Source organism: Aythya ferina (genome assembly GCF_964211825.1).
Source record: "Aythya ferina genome assembly, chromosome: 16".
In the NCBI taxonomy this organism is placed as follows: domain Eukaryota; kingdom Metazoa; phylum Chordata; class Aves; order Anseriformes; family Anatidae; genus Aythya; species Aythya ferina.
The window spans coordinates 9,193,168-9,211,851 of record NC_140315.1 but is presented as its reverse complement, the minus strand read 5'-3'; the positions used below and the strand labels follow the sequence as shown (position 1 = coordinate 9,211,851).

The 18,684-nt window shown below is 57.0% G+C and overlaps 1 protein-coding gene across 6 annotated transcripts in view; it reads left to right on the top strand.

Annotated features, from left to right (window-relative positions):
* Nucleotides 1–18,684, top strand: part of CHD6 (chromodomain helicase DNA binding protein 6) — a 68,729-nt gene that overhangs the window by 27,619 nt on the left and 22,426 nt on the right. For 3 of the 6 annotated variants that reach the window (XM_084538447.1, XM_084538448.1, XM_084538445.1), the window contains exons 4-22: nucleotides 758–905; nucleotides 1,252–1,401; nucleotides 3,056–3,121; nucleotides 3,532–3,590; nucleotides 3,928–4,045; nucleotides 5,270–5,356; nucleotides 5,620–5,754; nucleotides 6,075–6,196; nucleotides 6,827–7,070; nucleotides 7,530–7,706; nucleotides 8,500–8,643; nucleotides 9,452–9,707; nucleotides 10,126–10,336; nucleotides 10,730–10,925; nucleotides 11,207–11,371; nucleotides 12,147–12,326; nucleotides 13,769–13,879; nucleotides 15,021–15,223; nucleotides 15,642–15,841. In XM_084538447.1, coding sequence (XP_084394573.1) covers nucleotides 758–905; nucleotides 1,252–1,401; nucleotides 3,056–3,121; nucleotides 3,532–3,590; nucleotides 3,928–4,045; nucleotides 5,270–5,356; nucleotides 5,620–5,754; nucleotides 6,075–6,196; nucleotides 6,827–7,070; nucleotides 7,530–7,706; nucleotides 8,500–8,643; nucleotides 9,452–9,707; nucleotides 10,126–10,336; nucleotides 10,730–10,925; nucleotides 11,207–11,371; nucleotides 12,147–12,326; nucleotides 13,769–13,879; nucleotides 15,021–15,223; nucleotides 15,642–15,841 — 2,972 coding nt within the window. Of the gene's footprint in view, nucleotides 1–757; nucleotides 906–1,251; nucleotides 1,402–3,055; nucleotides 3,122–3,531; nucleotides 3,591–3,927; nucleotides 4,046–5,269; nucleotides 5,357–5,619; nucleotides 5,770–6,074; nucleotides 6,197–6,826; nucleotides 7,071–7,529; nucleotides 7,707–8,499; nucleotides 8,644–9,451; nucleotides 9,708–10,125; nucleotides 10,337–10,729; nucleotides 10,926–11,206; nucleotides 11,372–12,146; nucleotides 12,327–13,768; nucleotides 13,880–15,020; nucleotides 15,224–15,641; nucleotides 15,842–18,684 lie in introns of all 6 variants that reach the window. The other 3 variants (XM_084538446.1, XM_084538444.1, XM_084538443.1) reach the window with 1 other exon arrangement.

Below are 18,684 nucleotides of genomic sequence, written 5' to 3'. Positions count from 1 at the left end.
AAGCGATGCTCTCAGCGCGTTCTCGGGGCCTCTGATTGAATCGCTGCCACGCGGCCAGGTCGGTCTTGGCCTGAACAGCAGAGTTTGAACCACGTGGCTTTTGCGAGTCCCAGACCAGCAGTGATTGCCTCGTGAAACGGGGGTAAAACCCAGGCAGGGTTTTGAAACCAGCTGTTCCTCTGCAAGCCTTGGAAGTGGAGGGGATGAACCGCAGGGCTGAGGGTGAGCGGGGAAGGGAAGCTCCACTCAGCCCGGGGGCAGGCTCCAGCTCTTTGAGATGTTGCCCTTAGCAGTGTTTGCTGCAGCGGGTAAGGACGGGCGTGTGCTCACCCTGCTGCCTCCTGGGCACATCTCCTGCCACGAGCTGGTTGTGGCTGTGGCCGGGGCACGCTGCGTGCCTGGGGGTGGTCGCGTGGCCTGGGGCAGTGGCCCCTGTTGGCACACTGCGTCTGCAGGGAGGTGTTGGGACTGCCTGGGAGCAGGGCCCAGATCCCCTCCTTGGCTGTGCCTCGGCTCTGCCTTGGGCCTCGCAGCTTGTGCTGCCTTCACTTGGAGGCTTGGTGGCCCAAGGAAGGGCTCGCCCTGTGCTGAGCGAGGCCCAGGAGCTGACATGGTGTGGCAAGGTGGGAAGCAGGGCCTGGAGCAGAGCCCAGCACGGGTGGGTGCTGGCTCTCCCCCAGGATCCCCAGAGCAGTGCCCGGCTGCCAGTCTGTCCTGGCAGCAAGGAGCACGGTCTAACTGTCGGTCTGTCCTTCAGCAAGGAGCAGGGGCCTACCCCCGTGGAGAAGAAGAAGAAAGGGAAGAGGAAAAATGAGATCCCGGTGGACACTTTGGAGCTGGATCAGGATCTCCTGAGCCCGTCCGTGCAGAGCCCGGAGGAGTCTGTGGAGCTGGCTGACAGCCAGGTATGGCACAGGGGCAGCACAGGGTGGGCACTGCAGGAGCTGTGCACCCCTGCGGGGCTCCTCTGCCTTTGGCTTTGGGGCCAGCAGAGCCGTGCAGGTCCTGCTCTGGTCCAAAGCACTGACAGAGGCCTTGGCAGTGCTGGAAGCTGCTCTGCCTCTGCAGCAGTGCAGGGCCTTACATCTGGCCTGTTTGTCCCGCCACCTCCACCCCAGCAGCACAGGGGGGGAAATGGAGATCAGGCAGCCCTGGGGCTCTCTCTCCTCCAGTTCCCATCCCCACACCAGTCAAGGAGGGTACCTGGGCTGCCCGTCTCCCCCATGACTGCCTCTTTCATCCCATACACAGAAACGCCGCTCTGGCCGGCAGGTGAAGAGGAGGAAATACAACGAGGACCTGGATTTCAAGGTGGTGGATGATGACGGTGAGACAATAGCCGTGCTGGGAGCTGGGAGAACCTCTGCGCTCTCCGCCTCCACTCTGGCATGGCAGGCAGAGGTAGGGCTGGAGTTGGGACTGGGTGGTGGGGCTTTCTGCATCTCAGGACATCCCCGGGGTGTCACTGTGAGGTTCAGGGAAGTGTAGGATCCCAGTACAGGGATGGGGGGGGGGAGTGCATGTGTCCAGGAGTGTGCCAGCTGGCTCTGCAGGGAGTCTGAGCGCAAAGAGGGATAGGTAAGAGTCATGCAGGTCCAACCTCTCCCCTCCTGCTGGGAAGCAAAGGCCTCCAGGACATGCCATGTAGCTGGAGATGTCCTTCAATGCATGACCAACCCTCTGCCCGTGCCCACCTTTGGATCCTGTCCTTGTAGCTCTTGCCCATGACCTACTATTTCAGCTATGCCAGCCAAGGTCTTTGTGGGTGCCAGGGCATCATTTACTGCCCATATCGCTGCTCTCCATCAGTCCCTCGGAGCACAGAGATGCCCAGAGATGCTCTGCGGGCAGGGACCAGCTGGAGTCACTGCAGTTTGGGCATCACTGCCCTACGTCCTCTGCACACTGAGCTCATTCCTCATTCCCATTGCCCTGCCTTCCAGATACCTGCAGCTCACTGCCTCTCCGTGCTCACCAGCAAAGCTGCCAGATGTTAATAATGGTCACTAATTGTTTTCATGGTGTTCTTGCGTCCCTCTCTAGGCCCCTTCTAATAAGGCTTCGGGGTGGATATTAGCCAGATCTGTTGCTGAGCCAGTAAATGGCTCCTGGCCTGGTGCCCCAGCCTTGCCCCGAGGGCTGCTGTGCACCCTGGGGATGTGCTGTCCTTTCCTCCCGCTGCTGCCCGGGGCCATGTCCCTGCTGGGCTCCTGGGAGGGATCTCTTCAAGTGAGATTTGCAAAACAGCCAGAGGGAACGGGTTGCCTTTGGCAGGGGTCCACACTGGCAGCCTGCTTTCCTTTCCATGTAGTCTCACCTGGCTGTGGCTGCTCCCAGTATCAGGACTGACCTGATGGGGCGGGATGGCAATGCTGAGGCCCCAGGGCTGCTCTCCCCAGGTCCTGGACTTGCAGCTTTCCTCCCCGGATCTTGGCCGTGTTTCTCAGGAGCTCTCTGGGGCCGTGCACAGCTCCTCCAGCAGCCCTCAGGCTGCCAAAGCTGCCAGGCTGCAGTGCTCAGTGGGGCTGTTCCTGCCACAAAGCACGGCCACGGTCGTGCCTTCTGTCTGGGGGCTGGGAGCAGGATGATGTCAGGGCCACCTCCACCGTGAGGTTGTGGAGCAGGAGCTCGTAGGCGGCCAGTGGAAGAGCTCTGTGGCCTCGTGGGGCTGTTTCTTCATGGCAGGCCCAAAGCCCACGCAGGGAGGGAGGCTGTCCTGTCCCATGCTGGCTGCCAAAGTGCGTGGCCCTGGCTGGAGCATCCTTCACTCACCATCTCTGGCCCTGCTCACTTGCCCCAGTACCCCAGGAGCCTCTGCCAGTCCCATCCATGTCAGCACCCTGGTCCTGGCCCCCTCCAAGCACCCTGGCCAAGGGCAGGTGGCAGTGACAGAGATTGCTGGTGGCAGGGCACCTTCCTTCCTGGAGTCTCAGTGGAGAAGCTCCCAAATTCCCTTCTCTTTTCGGGGCTGGTGGGCTGGGAGAGGACAAGCAGCCACTCCATGCTGGGAGGGTGCCAGAGACCAGGAAAACTGCTCTCTTCCCACTGTCCCCAGGAGCCTCCCGAGGATGATGCCAACATCATCGAGAAGATCCTTGCTTCTAGGATGGTGCAGAAGGAGGTGAGTGACAGAGGTGCCAGCAGGACTGAAGGTCCCTGGGCAGAGGAGGGGTGAGGCCTGGCTGCCTTTGCTCATCAGTCGTGGGAGAGGCAGCAGAAGTCCGTGCTGCCATGCCAAACCTGACACCTGCTCCTGCAGGATGCTGCTGGGCTCTACCCAGAGCATCATCCCTCTGGGTTGGGGTGTAACGTGGTGCCTCTCCTGTCCTGGGCACTAGAAAGCCTCTGGATAGGAGTCAGGCCTGGTCTTGGTCCCCAGGAGGTGTCTGAGTCCCCTCATCCTCACGGGTGGCTTTGCCCTGTGTTTTCCAGGCCCGCAGCCTGTGAGGCAGGTGCCACGCCACGTGCCTGCCCCCCATTTTCTGCACGGTCTGGGTGCCACGAACTTAACTCTCCTTCCCTTGGTTTCAGGCTCACCCCGGAGGCCTGACGTTTGAGATGGAGGAGTTCTACGTCAAGTACAGGAACTTGTACGTGCAGTGTTGTTCCTCTGTGCCACGGCAGCACATGCTGTGTGTGCCAGAATGAGGTCTGCGTGCCCCCAGCCCCAGCTGCAGCCCCGGCATCCCTGCCTTGCTGCTGCTGCCCTCCCAAGCCAGGCCCAGCCTGTGCAGGGCAGGGAAGCCACTGCAGCTGCAGTGCTCAGTCTTGGCCATGGCTTTCTTCAGTTTGGGGCTCCACATGGCGAGGCATGAGCTGGATGTTCTCCGGGTTGCTGGGAGCTTCCTGCTTGTCTATCTGGTGGATGGGGTTGTTGCCCAAGGGCTTCTTTGGTCACGTTTTGGTGATTTTTTTTTCCCTCTGCAGCTCCTACCTGCACTGTAAGTGGGCGACTCTGGAGGAGCTGGAGAAGGATCCCAGGATATCCCAGAAGATAAAGCGCTTCCGGAACAAGCAGGCTCAGATGAAGCATATTTTTACAGAGGTGAGAGCTGAGTGCAGCGCGTGGCCGCTGTCTTCCCCAGCACAGCTGGGCCCGGTGCTGTGGCTGAGCAGGCCACAACAGTGCCCTGAACACCCATGGTGCCACCGGAGGAGGTACAGGCAGGGTGCCAGATGTCACTTGCTGGGTACTGCCAACCCTGGAAGCCTTGCTCGATGGAAGGAGGGCAGCACATAGTGCTGAAGGTGCTTCCTGTGCTCATTTGGGGAATGTGCCTGCTCACGGTGGAGCAGAGATGCTGCAGGAGAGAGACCTATAAATACTTGGGCTTAGGGCAGGTCCTGCCTATGTTGTTCTGTAAGCAGATTAATTGTGTTCAGTGTGGAAGGTGTTCTGTAACCTATCTTGCTGCTCCGGAGACAGTTGTTGGATCTCCTCAAGCTGTCCCCTAGGAGTGTAAATTGGGCCAGTAGGCTATGAAAATTTCTCCATGGCTGTAGTTACAAAGCTGGGTGTGTGTGTTAAATTTCTCACTCCTGAGGCTGCTTGGGGTCTCTCCCAGGATGCAAAGAAAAAGCATGCATTGGAACACATTATACCATTAAGAGTTCAGCAAGGAAAAACTGCTCTTTCCTGTGACTAAGTGGGGCTTGGGCTGCCATGAACATAGAAGCCTGTTTTTTCTCATTCCCAAGCCCAAGACATGTGTCTCTCCAAAGGACCACTGCTAGTCAAAAGCGCAATCCTCCCCAGGCTTTTTTGGTGTGAGGATGAGCCCCTGCCTCGTGAGCAGTTGGTGCTGGTGACTGCTGAGCTGGAAGTGGGGAGGGAGAGGGAAGCAGAAAGAGAGAACAAGTCCTTGTAGAGGACTGGGATGTACGAGGGGACAGCTGGAGAGACCCAGGTGGTGCAATGTGTGGCTCCGGTCTGTGGCAGTCACAGCTCTGGATGCTGGATCTGAGCTGGAGCACACAGCTCAGGGCTTTGTACCTCAGGGCCAGATGGGCTGGGACAGACAGTCCTGCCTCCCAGCAAGGGCAGCATGGAGCCAGCAGCTGCTCCGAAATGAGGGCTTTGCCTTCTGCAAGGCTCCCTGCATCCTCCTGCTCAGAGACAGATGTCACCTACCTGTGTCCATAGGCACTTGGTATGCTGTGCGCAGCCAGCAGCGTCCTGGGGACAGATGTCCCCCAGCTGTTTTCTTGCACCCACCATCTGTTTAATCCTGGGATCACCTTGAATTTACCTCTCTTTTTGATCTCACAGCCCGATGAGGATTTGTTCAACCCGGACTACGTGGAGGTAGATCGAATTCTGGAGGTGGCTCACACGAAAGACCCTGACACTGGGGAGGTGAGTGGCTACATCACTCGTCCCACAGAGGGAGGGAAGCTCAGCAGATCTGGACCCAGCACGTCCATCACATGTCATCTCTGACCAACCCGAGGCCTTTCCAGCCTTGCACAGCTTGAACCCTACTCCTGGGGGGCCCCTGGCACAGGGGGGATTCAAAGGCCACTGAGTATTGCTGTGATTTAGTCTCAGTTGCAGCCTGCACCTTGGGGCTGAGCAGTGTGAGCCCTGCACTGGTCTGCACGCCTCTCTGTGTGCTGCAGGAGGTGACTCACTACCTGGTGAAGTGGTGCTCGCTGCCCTATGAGGAAAGCACCTGGGAGCTGGAGGAAGATGTTGACCCAGGGAAGATTAAAGAGTTTGAAGCCCTCCAGATCCCTCCAGAAATCAAGCACATGGTAACGTACCCAGAGGTAACGTACCCAGCTGGCAGCTCACTGCCCTGGGCAGGAAGGGACTATCTGTGTTTTCGTAAGGCCCAGCAGTGGTGACCTTTGTGGCCCTGCTATTTCAGTGCAAGCCCAGTATCCTCCCCTCTGGAGGTGTTAGTGGGATCTGTGGGTGGGATCCAGAGGCCAAGGCCTCTCTGTGAATCTGCTGAGTGTCAGCGACAGTTTTAAAGTGTTGTCCTGGTGTGCAGTCCCAGAAGCAGGGCCTGGCCACACCGGGCAGCAGTCTTTTCATCTCCATGGATCTTGTTCCTGCTCTCTCTTCCTAGGAGCGCCCAGCATCCGAGTCCTGGCAGAAACTGGAGAAGTCCAGGGAGTATAAGAACAGCAACCAGCTGCGGGAATATCAGCTGGAAGGAATGAACTGGCTGCTCTTTAACTGGTATAACAGGTGAGAGGAGGGGCTGGAGCCCTGGGCTCCTGTGGGGTGTCCCATTGGCAGTGGGGCCCCAGCATGTTGCAGAACAGCGGGGCTGGGGGAGCAGAACCAAGAAGGAGGGGCCTGACAGCAGCTGCTGAGAGCTGCCAGTGTTGGAGTTGACAGGTAGCATCCAGAAAAATTGTGTTTGTGTTAGCTTTGCAATTGAGTATTTGGGAATGTTTCTCTCTGGTGAATGCTGATGTGTTCTGGAGTTAGTATAGGCTTAGCTCTGGGTCTAAAATACAGCTGATTTTTGGTAGTGGTCAGGCTGATGGTGACCCATTCCTGTGGCAGGAATGCAGAAATAAGACATGTCCTCATCTGCAGCAGGCAATCAGATGCATTGTTCACAGGCTGGTGTGCACCTGAAGGGCAGTGTCTTTCACACAGTCCGTCATCAGCAAGAGGTTGGATGGGCTGGCTTACCCAGACCCGGTTTGGGCCACTTGGAGCACTGTCCTGATGTCTCCCACCCTCCACACCATGGAGTCAGAGAGATGTGAGGGGAGGTGACATGCCTGACATCACATCGAGGAGTTAGTGACAGGCTGGTTCCTGCCCCTGAGAGCTGCATTAACCTGCTCTTGCCCATCTCTGCAGGAAGAACTGCATCCTGGCTGATGAGATGGGGCTGGGGAAGACAATCCAGTCAATCACCTTCCTCTCAGAAATCTTCCTGATGGGCATCCACGGCCCCTTCCTCATCATCGCGCCCCTCTCCACTATCACCAACTGGGAGAGGGAGTTCCGCACCTGGACGGAGATGAATGCCATCGTGTACCACGGCAGCCAGATCAGCCGGCAGATGATCCAGCAGTATGAGATGGTGTACAGGGACTCACAGGTGACTGACACACACAGCACTCCCAGAACATGTCCTCCAGCTCTGGCTCCCTTTACTTGGGAAGCGCTTTGTTGCATGTGGAGCTTGTGGTTTATCCAGGGAGAGCAAGATGATCTTTTAAGACTCCTTTGCCGGTGTGGGCTGAGAGTGCACAGTGTATGAGTGAAGGACAGGCCCTATTGTTGTAAAAAGGGGAAAATGCAGCTAAGTCCCAGCCACAGCTCTTGTCCAGGCCTATTTTTCTGCCCTCAAGTAGTGTCTGGTTTGGAGACATGCAGCCAGCATGAAGGCTTGCAGGAACCTGCTCACTGAGTGAGGGAGACAAATCTGGAAGAATCACAGCCAGGATCCAGATTCTAGCACTGACGTGGTGGCCAGCCTGTGTGGACTGCCAGGATGTTTGACAGTGTCCTGCTGCCTGCAGCAGTCAAGCACTGCGTACATTTTATGTCTCCCTAGGGCAACCCTCTCCCTGGGATCTTCAAGTTCCAGGTGGTTATCACCACCTTCGAGATGATCCTTGCTGACTGCCCAGAGCTGAAGAAGATCCAGTGGCGCTGCGTGGTCATTGACGAGGCCCATCGGCTGAAGAACAGGAACTGCAAGCTGCTGGAGGGGCTGAAGCTCATGGCCCTGGTGAGCACGTCCTGCCCAGGCTGATGCAAGAGCAGGGTGGGCCAGAGGTGGCTGTGCCAAGCAGTCAGGTGTCACTGACAGCTGCTTGGCACAGGGCCGGAGCTTAGAGCTGAGAGCTCCCCGTCTCAGAGGGGAGAGACACGTCAGATCACCAGAGAAGTGCCAGTTTGATCATTTCGCTGTGATGTGCCTTGTACCCTGTGGTGAGCAGGGCTGCCATATTCAGGCTGGTTTCTTAACACTCTCCAGGCATGCGACCAGTCTGTGGCAGGGCTGGGGGTGCAGGACTGTGTGTAATGAAAAAGGGATCGATGAGCTGCTCTGGGATGTGGATTTGGATGTCCAGATCCTTCACAGCCCTGGAGCAAGCAGTGTGGCTGTTTGCTGTACTGAGGGCCATCAGGCATGTTGTATCACCTAGCCCTACCCAGCTTTGGTCACACTCACCTGTAGCTGGACCAAGTCCCCAGAAATTGTCAGTCTGATGTTCCGGTGATCTTACAGAGCAGGGCTGAGCCCTGGGAGCAGTGTGGGGTTCTCGGTGTTGCTCATTCTTGCTGCACAGCTAGAGTGGGATACATCCTGGGGAGTGTCCCAAGAGCCACGTGGCAGTGTCACATTGCAGCAGCTGCATGAGGGCTGGCACCATGGCCAAGAGAGCCTTTCTGGGGGTGCCTGTGCCTGCAGGTCCCACAGTGCATTTCTGGGTCTGGAAGAAAAGGGAGCTTGGTGATCTCAGGGCCCCTTGGATCAGTGGGCCTGAGCCCTCAACCTGTTTTCTGTGTATACACAGGAGCACAAGGTGCTGCTGACAGGCACCCCCCTACAGAATTCAGTGGAGGAGCTCTTCAGCCTCCTGAATTTCCTGGAGCCACAGCAGTTTCCCTCAGAGACGGCCTTCCTGGAGGAGTTTGGGGACCTGAAGACAGAGGAGCAGGTACCTAGAAGAGTGAGGCTGGTGACTTCCTACAGGTCACTGGCACTCCTGGTGACCACGCCAGGCACGCACTCGGATGTACTTTGTGGAGGTGAACAAGACCCCTCATTGCTTAAAGGTCTGCCCCTCGCAAGGTGCAGTGCTGCATGCCGGCCCTGGCCTCAGCCAGAAGCAAAGTTCTGACAGAGCCCATGGGCCAGTGCTGCTTTGGAGAGAGGAGACCAGCCTGTGCCAAGGCCAGGCTCTGCTCCCTGTCTGTCTCCACGCTGCTCCTTGCATGCCTGAGCAGCTCAGCACACCCAGCTTTCCCACCTGGTCTGTTCCCGAGGCCAGCGGGTGAGTGAGGAGGTCAGTAAGCCCATGGATCTGTCACCCTGTCAGGTTACCCTGGGGAACCATCCTGCAAAGTTCCCCTTGAGCATGGGTAGTGGGGAGCAGCACGGTCCCCTGGGTTGCCTCTTTGCTGTTTAAGTGCCTGGCTTCATCATCCTAGGGGAGCAGGCATGGACACGTGGAGCACCCATCAGCTCAGCTGCTAGCAAAGCTCCCAGTTCTCCTCCTCCTGCAGCAGGCACATGTACCCAAGGCTGCCCACAGTGTGTGAGTTTACAGCCCAGGGCCAGCCACTCACATGCCTGCTCCAGGGGAGCTAGATCCTAAAGTTATCCTGGTTGTCAGAAGTGTGGGTGCTTCAGGACCATTTGTAGAGGGTTTCCAGCCTAGAGAGGCTCTAGTGTTGCAGGCCCCTCTGCTGTTGTCACCATGTGCTTGCCATGCAGGGAGTGAATCTCTGCGCTTGCTCTGGCAGGTGAAGAAGCTGCAGTCCATCCTGAAGCCCATGATGTTGCGACGGCTGAAGGATGATGTGGAGAAGAACCTGGCACCCAAGCAGGAAACCATCATTGAGGTGGAGCTGACCAACATCCAGAAGAAATACTACCGGGCGATTCTGGAGAAGAACTTCTCCTTCCTGTCCAAGGGTGCCAACCAGCACAACATGCCCAACCTCATCAACACCATGATGGAGCTGCGGAAGTGCTGCAATCACCCTTATCTCATCAATGGTGAGGGCTGTGCACAGGAGGTGAGGGGGTTATGTCTCACAGCACCATTTACTGGTCACTGCCTGCAGGGCTCACCCAGCTCTGGCCCTCTGCCTGCAGTGACCTGCCTTGTTGCCCTCAGGGGCACTGCCAGCCTCAGGGTCTTGCCCAGGCTCTCCATGTACAGCTGTTTCTGGGGCATTTTAGAGTGGGATCCTCTATTGCATCCCAACGTGGCTTGTTCTGTCAAGAGCTGGTGCCAGCCCTGAAGGAGTAGAGTCACGGGAGCAGAGGGGCTTCTGGAGGTTTCTAGCCAGCCTCCCTGGATCCGAGCAACTGCATGGATTCTGTTCCTTGCATGCTGTTGCCGTGGACAGGAGGCTGTGGGCAGCTGCACTGCCGGTCTTACCAAGAGCTCACATCCCTTCTCACCTGGCAGGGGCGGAGGAGAAGATCCTGGAAGACTTCCGTAAAACACACAGCCCGGAGGCACCAGACTTCCAGCTGCAGGCAATGATCCAGGCAGCCGGGAAGCTGGTGCTGATCGATAAACTCCTTCCCAAGCTGATTGCTGGGGGGCACAAGGTGCTCATCTTCTCCCAGATGGTGCGCTGCCTTGACATCCTGGAAGACTATCTCATTCAGAGGCGGTTAGTACAGGCTTGAGCATTCACCACATTTCCTCCATGTCTTGTCCATCCTGCGCTGCAGAAACCATGGAAACAGAGTGGAAACAGCCCAGGGTGGGGATTTGGCTATTCTGTCCCCATCCATGTACCAAAGGATCCGAGTTACAAGTTACTGTTGATGGGGGCAGAGACTCCAAACCTGGGCAGTTCTGACCTGGCCGTTTTGCAGGGCTGCTGGTCTACTGTGCTAGTCCTAGGAGTGACCAAACGGAGACAGGCCCTTCCTTTGGTCCTAGTTCCGGCTGTCTGCATGCCTGCACACAGCCTGGGGGAAGGAGCAAGAAGGGGTTGGTAGCTGCAGCTAGTCCGGGCCCTGCTGTGACCCTGCTCTCACGTCTTACCCTCTCGGACCAGGTACACCTATGAGCGAATTGATGGGCGGGTGCGAGGAAACCTGCGCCAAGCTGCCATCGACCGCTTCTGCAAGCCCGATTCAGATCGCTTTGTCTTTCTCCTGTGCACGCGGGCAGGTGGGCTGGGCATCAACCTGACCGCTGCTGACACCTGCATCATCTTTGATTCAGACTGGAACCCACAGAACGACCTGCAGGTAACGGGCCAGCCTGGGACAGGCTGCCTGCAGCTCCCCCAGCAGGGCTCCCGTCACCCCTGCCAGCCAGAGAGAGGGGCGCAGCAGCACCTGGCTGCTCTGGCACGGGGGGTGCAGCACTAGGAGGGCTGACAGTGCTCAGGGAGGGTGCCCTGGGCTGCGGGAGCTGACCTGGCTGTGGTGGGTGAGGAGGGGTTGCAGGTAGGGCTACCAGAAGCCACAGCACCCCCGCTGTGCCGGGCTCGCTGTGTCTGAAGCTGTGCCCTCCGCCCTCCTCCCAGGCTCAAGCTCGCTGCCACCGGATCGGGCAGAGCAAGGCGGTGAAGGTCTATCGCCTCATCACCAGGAACTCCTACGAGCGGGAGATGTTTGACAAGGCCAGCCTGAAACTGGGCCTGGATAAGGCTGTGCTGCAGGACATCAACCGCAAGGGCAGCACCAACGGGGTAGGTTGGCTGTCAGAGCGGGACTGGGCAGGGGGCTGTGTGTGGGGGTGCTTCTCCTTCCCCTGTGTCCTGTCCCTCTGCTGCCTCTGTGAAAGGGGCAGGCGTGCAGGGCTGTGTCTCCAGGTGGGGATAAAAGCCTCAGGACCCCACCTGGGCTCAAACACAGCTTTCTGCAGCAATTGGTACTGTCACAAGGACACTGGTCCATTGCCTGGTGACGCTGGCCAATATCTGCGTGTCTCTTGCTCTCCTACCAAGAGCTTAAGAGGGCAAAGCCTTTGTCGCGGCTCTGCAGTCCCTCATGAGAAGAACTTGCAGGCTATATTAGCAGGCCACTCAGTCCATTGCAGGGCTGTTTTGAGAGCATTGTGCAGTACTGAGCAGAACTGAAAAGAAGAATGGAGAGAGGAAGAGGCTGAGTAACTACTGGAAGAATAACAAGTGACTGTCACGTTGGAGCAGAGACCTGGGCAGGCTCCCGGGGAGTGAGAGCCCAGTCCCACACGCTCACACTGCTGCTCTTTAGCCTGGCAGGCTGTCCCTGTGCTGCCACGGGGCTTGCAGACATGTGCGGCACTGTGTCTGTGTGACAAGGGCTGAATTCCATGAGTCCCTCGAGCAGCATTTTGAAGTGACCTCTGTCATGGCAGTAAGAGGTCTGGGCTAGCTTGGGGCATCTCTACCCTCTCTCCTGGGGCAGGGAAGAGCCTTCTCCCACCGTGCCAGTGCCCAGAGCAGCTGGCAGGGTTTGGTGACGCATTTGTGTTTCGGACAGGTTCAGCAGCTCTCAAAGATGGAGGTGGAGGACCTGCTGCGGAAGGGTGCCTACGGTGCTCTCATGGATGAGGAGGATGAAGGATCCAAGTTCTGCGAGGAGGACATCGATCAGATCCTCCAGCGCAGGACGCAGACCATCACAATCCAGTCTGAGGGGAAGGGCTCCACCTTTGCCAAGGTGTGCCATGCTCCTCGGGAGGGCAGGGGACTCCCTCCCGTGGCGGGGGGGAACGTTTCTGGGCAGGGGCAGTGCCGTGCTGTTGGGCTGAGCTCTTCCCTGCATTGGACTGGAGCTGTGTCTGCCTAGAGGCCAAGCTCTCCTGCCTACCTCTCTGTGCCCAGGAGTGAGACCTTGCTGGGACATGGAGGCAACAGGACACCCTGTCTCAGGATGTCAGCCACTAGGAGGAAATTCTTCACTCAGAGGGTGGTGAGGCACTGAAACAGGTTGCCCAGAGAGGTTGTGGATGCCCCATCCCTGGAGGTGTTCAGGGCCAGACTGGGTGGGGCTTTGGGCAGCCTGGTCCAGTAGAAGTTGTCCCTGCCCATCGCAGAGGTGGAACTGGGTGATCTGTAAGGTCCCTCTGTGCTCTCTCCTGGGGCCAGCAGTGTGGGCAGATGCTCTGTGCTGAGAGGTGTGGAGCCACCGCGTGTCCTTGCCAGGGCACTGTGCCGGCAAGGTGCAGGCTCCAATCCCAGGTGGAGGGCTTGGTCTTTTGCTGTGCTCAGGGCTTCTTGCTGAGGCAGCAGGCCATGACCAGAGCTGGAGCCTTTCCCCTGGGCTGTTGTGGGCAGTCAGGCCTCTCCCAGGAGAAGATGGATGAATTCAAAGCCTGGGTGAGCTCCATGTCTGGGAAAAGTCACAGGGCTCATCTCGTGCTCATGGCCTGAGCTTATTTGACCTGGAGTCTGTTACCTTCCCTGTCTTTCTGGACACTGGTGCTGCCTGGGTGTGATGCTTTGCTAAACAGAAACGCAGGTGGGAACCAAGGCTGCCAGCAGTGTGGGAGGATAGTGTGGGACCTTCAGCACAGCCTGGCCACAGCCTGTGTGGCCAGCCTCATTCTTCTTCTGCCACAGGACTTGGCTCTGCAAGAAGACCCCTGGGGAAGTGGCAGGACTTGGCTGCTGGCCTCCATAATGCCAGCAGCTGTTTGCTGCTGTGCTGTGGGGATCTGTGTGCCATGGGGTCCTGACAGCCCCACACGAGCAGCCTCCTGCAGCCTGCCCACTGCAGGGAGCCCAAGGAGCCAGCTCTGTGCCACGCTGATGCCTGGTGTCCACGGGGATGCCATCTGGCTGTCCTCCCCTTACAGGCGGCACAACCCAGGCTCTGTTTCCAGGCAGAAATGCAGAAGATTGGGGCTCAGCTTTCTTTTCTAACAGAGCCCACTGGCATGTGTCAGTGCAGGGTGTAACAACCTGCTGCAGGTATCCCTGCTTGAGCAAGGGGGTTGGACCAGGTGACTGCCAGAGGTTTCTTCCAACCTTAACCATCCTGCGATTCTGTGTGGCAGCCAGGCTGTCCGCTGCAGGCAGATGTGTTATGGATCTCTGTGGGGGGAAAGCATATCAGGATGGTGGGTTGTATCCTGTTCACTCATCTTCTCTCACTCCCAGGCCAGCTTTGTAGCATCAGGAAACAGAACTGACATTTCCTTAGATGACCCAAACTTCTGGCAAAAGTGGGCCAAAATAGCAGAGCTCGATACAGATGCCAAGAACGAAAAGGTAAGATCCAGCTCGTGGCCTGTGTGCCCCACAGCTGATACACAACGCCCCACATTCAGACAAGTCTGGGGGGTTGTTCAGAGGCCATGTGGGTGAGGCTCAGTATCCGAGTTTGCTTGCTAGAAACAAACCACTCTAAAACCCAAACATGAACAGGAGTAAGGGGAGCCTCCCAGGGATTCTCCTGGCCTGGTGGATCAAGCAAGGACAGGCTTGGATTGTGCTGCTCCTTTCTCCATCTGCGTTCGCAGCTCTGCTGTCCTGCCTTCAGGCTAGTGATGGGAGCAAGGAGTAAAGCCGGGGGGATCCAGCGGGCCCATCACCATGGCTGGGCAAGGGGATGCAGACCACGAATGGGTGCTCCAGCAGTCCTGCCCGTTGCTCCCCCTGGCAAACAGGCTCCTTCCCACAGCCACCATGGGGAATGTGGCAGCTGGAGCTGCAGGGAGCTGGTGCTTGGCTTCCCCTGCTCTGGTAGCAAAGCTGCCAAACCTTCCCCATGCGTCTCTGGGGGCATCTCCCATGGGCAGCGTTCTTGTTCTCAGCTCTGCCTGCTGTGCCTGAGAGCTGAGGGGCTGCTGGTGACTCAGTGCATGTCTGGAGGCAGAACAGGCGGGGTCCCAGCCCTCTCCTGCCCCGAGCGGGGCTGCTGATGACATAGATACATTTGGCAGGGTGATGGGAAGAAAAAGAAGTATGTACATACCATTTAATTTCATATTGCTCCCTCCTGCACCTTCTTGGTAGCCGCCTTTCTTCTCTTTCCTCCCACCTACCAACAGAATTTACACCTCCTTCAGCACAGCTTGTCCCAGGCATTCCTGGGAGAGCCAGGAGCGTAATTCAGAGCTGAATCAGGTGCTGAACATCCGTAGTTTGAACCCTGAGAGCCCGACTTTCAGCCTGATTGTTCAGGGTGAATTTTCTGCTGCCAGGAATTACCTCGTGTGTGCAGACAGAGCCACATGGAGTGAGCTTGGAGCAGATATCGTAGTGGCAAGGTGGTGACCAGCCCCAGGGCTGGTGAGCCAGTACTGGGAGTTGTGAACAGCGCCAGGGAGCAGCATGGTGGGCTCACTGTGCCATGATAAAGGGCAGGTTTTTCCACCCATCCCTGGATGTGTTCTCTATGTTCCTGTAGGAGAGCTTGGTCATTGACAGGCCCCGGGTGCGGAAGCAAACCAAACACTACAACTCCTTCGAGGAGGACGAGCTGATGGAGTTCTCTGAGCTGGACAGTGACTCGGATGAGCGACCCACGCGCTCACGGCGCTTCAATGAGAAGACCCGGCGCTACCTGCGGGCTGAGTGCTTCCGCGTGGAGAAGAATCTGCTCATATTCGGGTGAGTCTCACCCCCTCCTTGAGTCAACAACCACAGCCCGCTTCAGAGATGGGCCTCCAGCTGCCACAGTCACTTTCTGTCCGTCCGGAGCAATGAATGCCTGAGGCAGTGTTCCCTTCTTCAAGCAATGGCCTCCCTAGTGGGACCTGCCTTGGTAGGCTCTAAGCAAACTTTGGGACTGGAAGGAGAGTTAGGGGGCAAAGCAGGAGCTGGCAGTCAGGGCATCCAGCATCTGCTCCTACCTCTGGCCTGTTCAGTCCCGTGCAAACCTCTTCCCCATCTCTGCTCCTATAATATGGGAGCATAACACCCCCAATCCCTGGGAGCTGTGCCATTGTGTGAGCTTGTGGAGAGAGGTGCCAACGAGGTCTCTCGCTGCACAGCAGAGTTTATTGTATCCCTGTTACTGCTCTTTCAGCTGGGGACGTTGGAAAGATATCCTGACCCATGGGCGGTTCAAGTGGCACCTGAATGAGAAGGACATGGAGATGATTTGTCGTGCCTTGCTGGTCTATTGCGTCAAACACTACAAAGGGGATGAGAAGATAAAGAGTTTTATCTGGGATCTCATCACGCCAACGAAGGATGGCCAGAACCAGGCTCTGCAGAATCACTCAGGTATTGCGTGTTCTCTCTGCCATTGCACCAGTACTCGCCACCAGTGTGCCCGTGTGCAGGACCAAGGCTGCAGAATTGAAAGCAAAGCTGTTTGAAACAGCCAGGAAGCACAGAGAAAGTGGCTGCCATGGAGTTGGCCTCTCCACAGACCTCAGAGACAGCATCAGGGGCTGGCTGAGCGGGGGATGACATTTCATGGCTCCCAGTGCCTGTTTGGCTCTGGCTAGTGCCAAACAGAGCCTTGCAGGGGGAGCAGAGATGCAACCCTGCTTTCGGAGAGGGGGCTACAAAGTTCTCCCTGGCTCATGAATACTCTCAGAGTTGTTGTGAGCTGGGGGACATCGTGCAGTGAGCTCGTGGGGTGTAGGTGATCACACGAACATGTTGGCTGGGATAGTTAAGAGGGTGCTTATTCCACTCTGAGTGCAGAATTGCCTGGCTGTTCCTCAGGGCATCACAGGATGCAGAGTGGATCATCACACAGGGACCTGCCTGCTTGCTGGTCAGCCCAGTGCTAAAGCTGATGCTGAGACTGCCTGGCACTGCCTGTGGCTGCCCAGTGCCCTGACTATGGCAGAGAAAGCTGGCACTGTAGTCTGTGCAGCCGTCTCATCCCCAGTCACCAGCTTGTGGTTCCTGTCCCTGACACGCTGGTCTGCAGTGCGTGTCCCCGTCGGTGGAGGTGCAGCATTGCTGGTTTGTCCTGAGACCTCTGCAGTGCAGAATTGCATAGCAAGGCGATGCTGCCTTCTCCCACTCCACCTAATTGGACCCTTTACCTCATGTTTGCCTGTGCCTTCTCTGTTCAGAGGACTAATACATGTATTTTCCAGCATGTGTGATGTCTGAATACCCCACATATCATACCAGATGTTCAGATTTAATTGCATCTGGATTCTGTTGGGCTGAGGCTCCTAGTTTGTCCTCAGCTTTGGATAGGGTCCACACACAGCTCTTGCCCTGCTCTCCTGCTGTCCCTCTTACTCTGCCTGGGGAGTGGGGCACTGCAGACTCACCCCCATGCCTGCATTGCAGCATATGCTCTCTGTAGGCATTTCTTGCAGCACAGCACATAGCTGTAGATGGCATCATTCAACCACAGTGGTCTTTGTCTTTAATGGTATGAAGACAGAGCCTGTGCTGGCTCCTTGGAGCAGCTGGTGGGTTGCAGCCGGGGCCATGTGGTCACTGCCCGCTCTGTGTCAGAGGACTCCACCGACTGAGTGTGACTTTCAGGACAGGTGAGTTGGGCTGGGCGAGCTGTTGGGGGAGTCCTTGGCACTCCCGCAGGGTGGTCAAGCCCCACGGCTGTGTGCTGCTTTGCTGGGCAGCTGGTGATGTATGGCACAAGGTGAGTAGTGAGGACAGTGAGCCGTGCTGAAGCCTCAGGCTCTTCAACCTGTTTGGAGACGGTGGTGTGCAGGTGGAGCACCTCTGGAGAAGTGCTGTTGCTGAACCCCAGGGGCATGCTGAGCATTACTTGGTGATCAAACACCATGGTGCAGTCTTGAGACCCTCAAGAGAAGTTCAACAGGAGCTGGCTATGTGCACCTGCAGCCCAGAAAGCCAGCGGCATCCTGTGACCAGCAGGGTGAGGGAGGCGATCGTCCCCTTCTACTGCACTCTTGTGAGACCCTACCTGGAACACCGTGTTCAGCCCTGGGGACCCCAGTACAAGAAGGACATAGACGTGTACTGGTGTGACTCCAGAGGAGGGCCACGAAGATGGTCAATGGGCTGGAGCACCACTCCTGTGAGGACAGGCTGGGGGAGTTGGGGTTGTTCAGCCTGAAGGCTCTAGAGAGCTTTTTTTTTCCCAGCAACCTAAGAGGGGGCTACAGGAAAGCTAGAGAGGGACTGTCAGGGAGTGTAGTGATAGGAGAAAGAGTAATTGTTTTAAACTAAAAAAGGGTAGGATCTAGATTAGACGTTATGAAAAAATTCTTTACTCCAAGGGTGGTGAGGCACTGGCACGGGTTGCCCAGTGAAGCTGTGGGTGCCCCATCCCTGGAGGTGTTCAAGGCCAGGCCAGATGGGGCTTGGAGCAAGCTGGTCTGATGGAAGGTGTCCCTGCCCATGGCAGAGGGGTTGGAATTAGATGATCTGTAAGGTCCCTTCCAACCCAAACCATTCTGTGACCCAGCATAACCATTCCCTTCTGTCTGGAAATGTCTGTGCAGGGTGAGCTCTGAGCGTGTGGCTTTCAGTGGCTTTCTCCAATCGCTTCTTGCTAAGTGAGCCACTTCAGCAGTGCTGCCTTGTGCTCTCGCCGTGCAGCCCTGCCCATAGCAGCACTGGGGCTGAACTTGAGCGCCTTGTGGAGAGCAGAGCAAGAGTAGGAAATGAACTGGCTGATACTGGGCTTGATTTAGGTAATGCCAAGTAATGAACAAGCTGCGGTTTCAGTGAAGGGTCAGTAATGCTCTACTGAAAGAGCAGAACTATAAATGATGCTTTTGGATATTTAGCAGAGGAAGCAACCTGGAGCTTCTCCATCAGTTCCTCAGAATGGCTTTTCCCAGCTGTGGAATCTCAGTGTTCTTGACCAGGGGGACAACAAAACCATCTGGCCTAACCACAGGAGATGGAGGAGAGCAGAGCCTCCGTTGCAGAGCAGACATACATGTACATCAAGTGCTGCTGTGGCTCTCTGAGGAGCCTGAGATCTCCTGCTTGCAGAGAGCTGACCAGGCAAGATGTGCTCCAGGTGCCCCAGATGTGCAGAAAGCAGCAGATACCTCCAGCCACTGCTGGTTCCTCCTGCCGACCGTGCCTTGTCAATCCTGTAGCAGTGTGACTACAAGAGGATGAGCAGAGCCTGCAGCCAGCACCCCCCCAGAGCT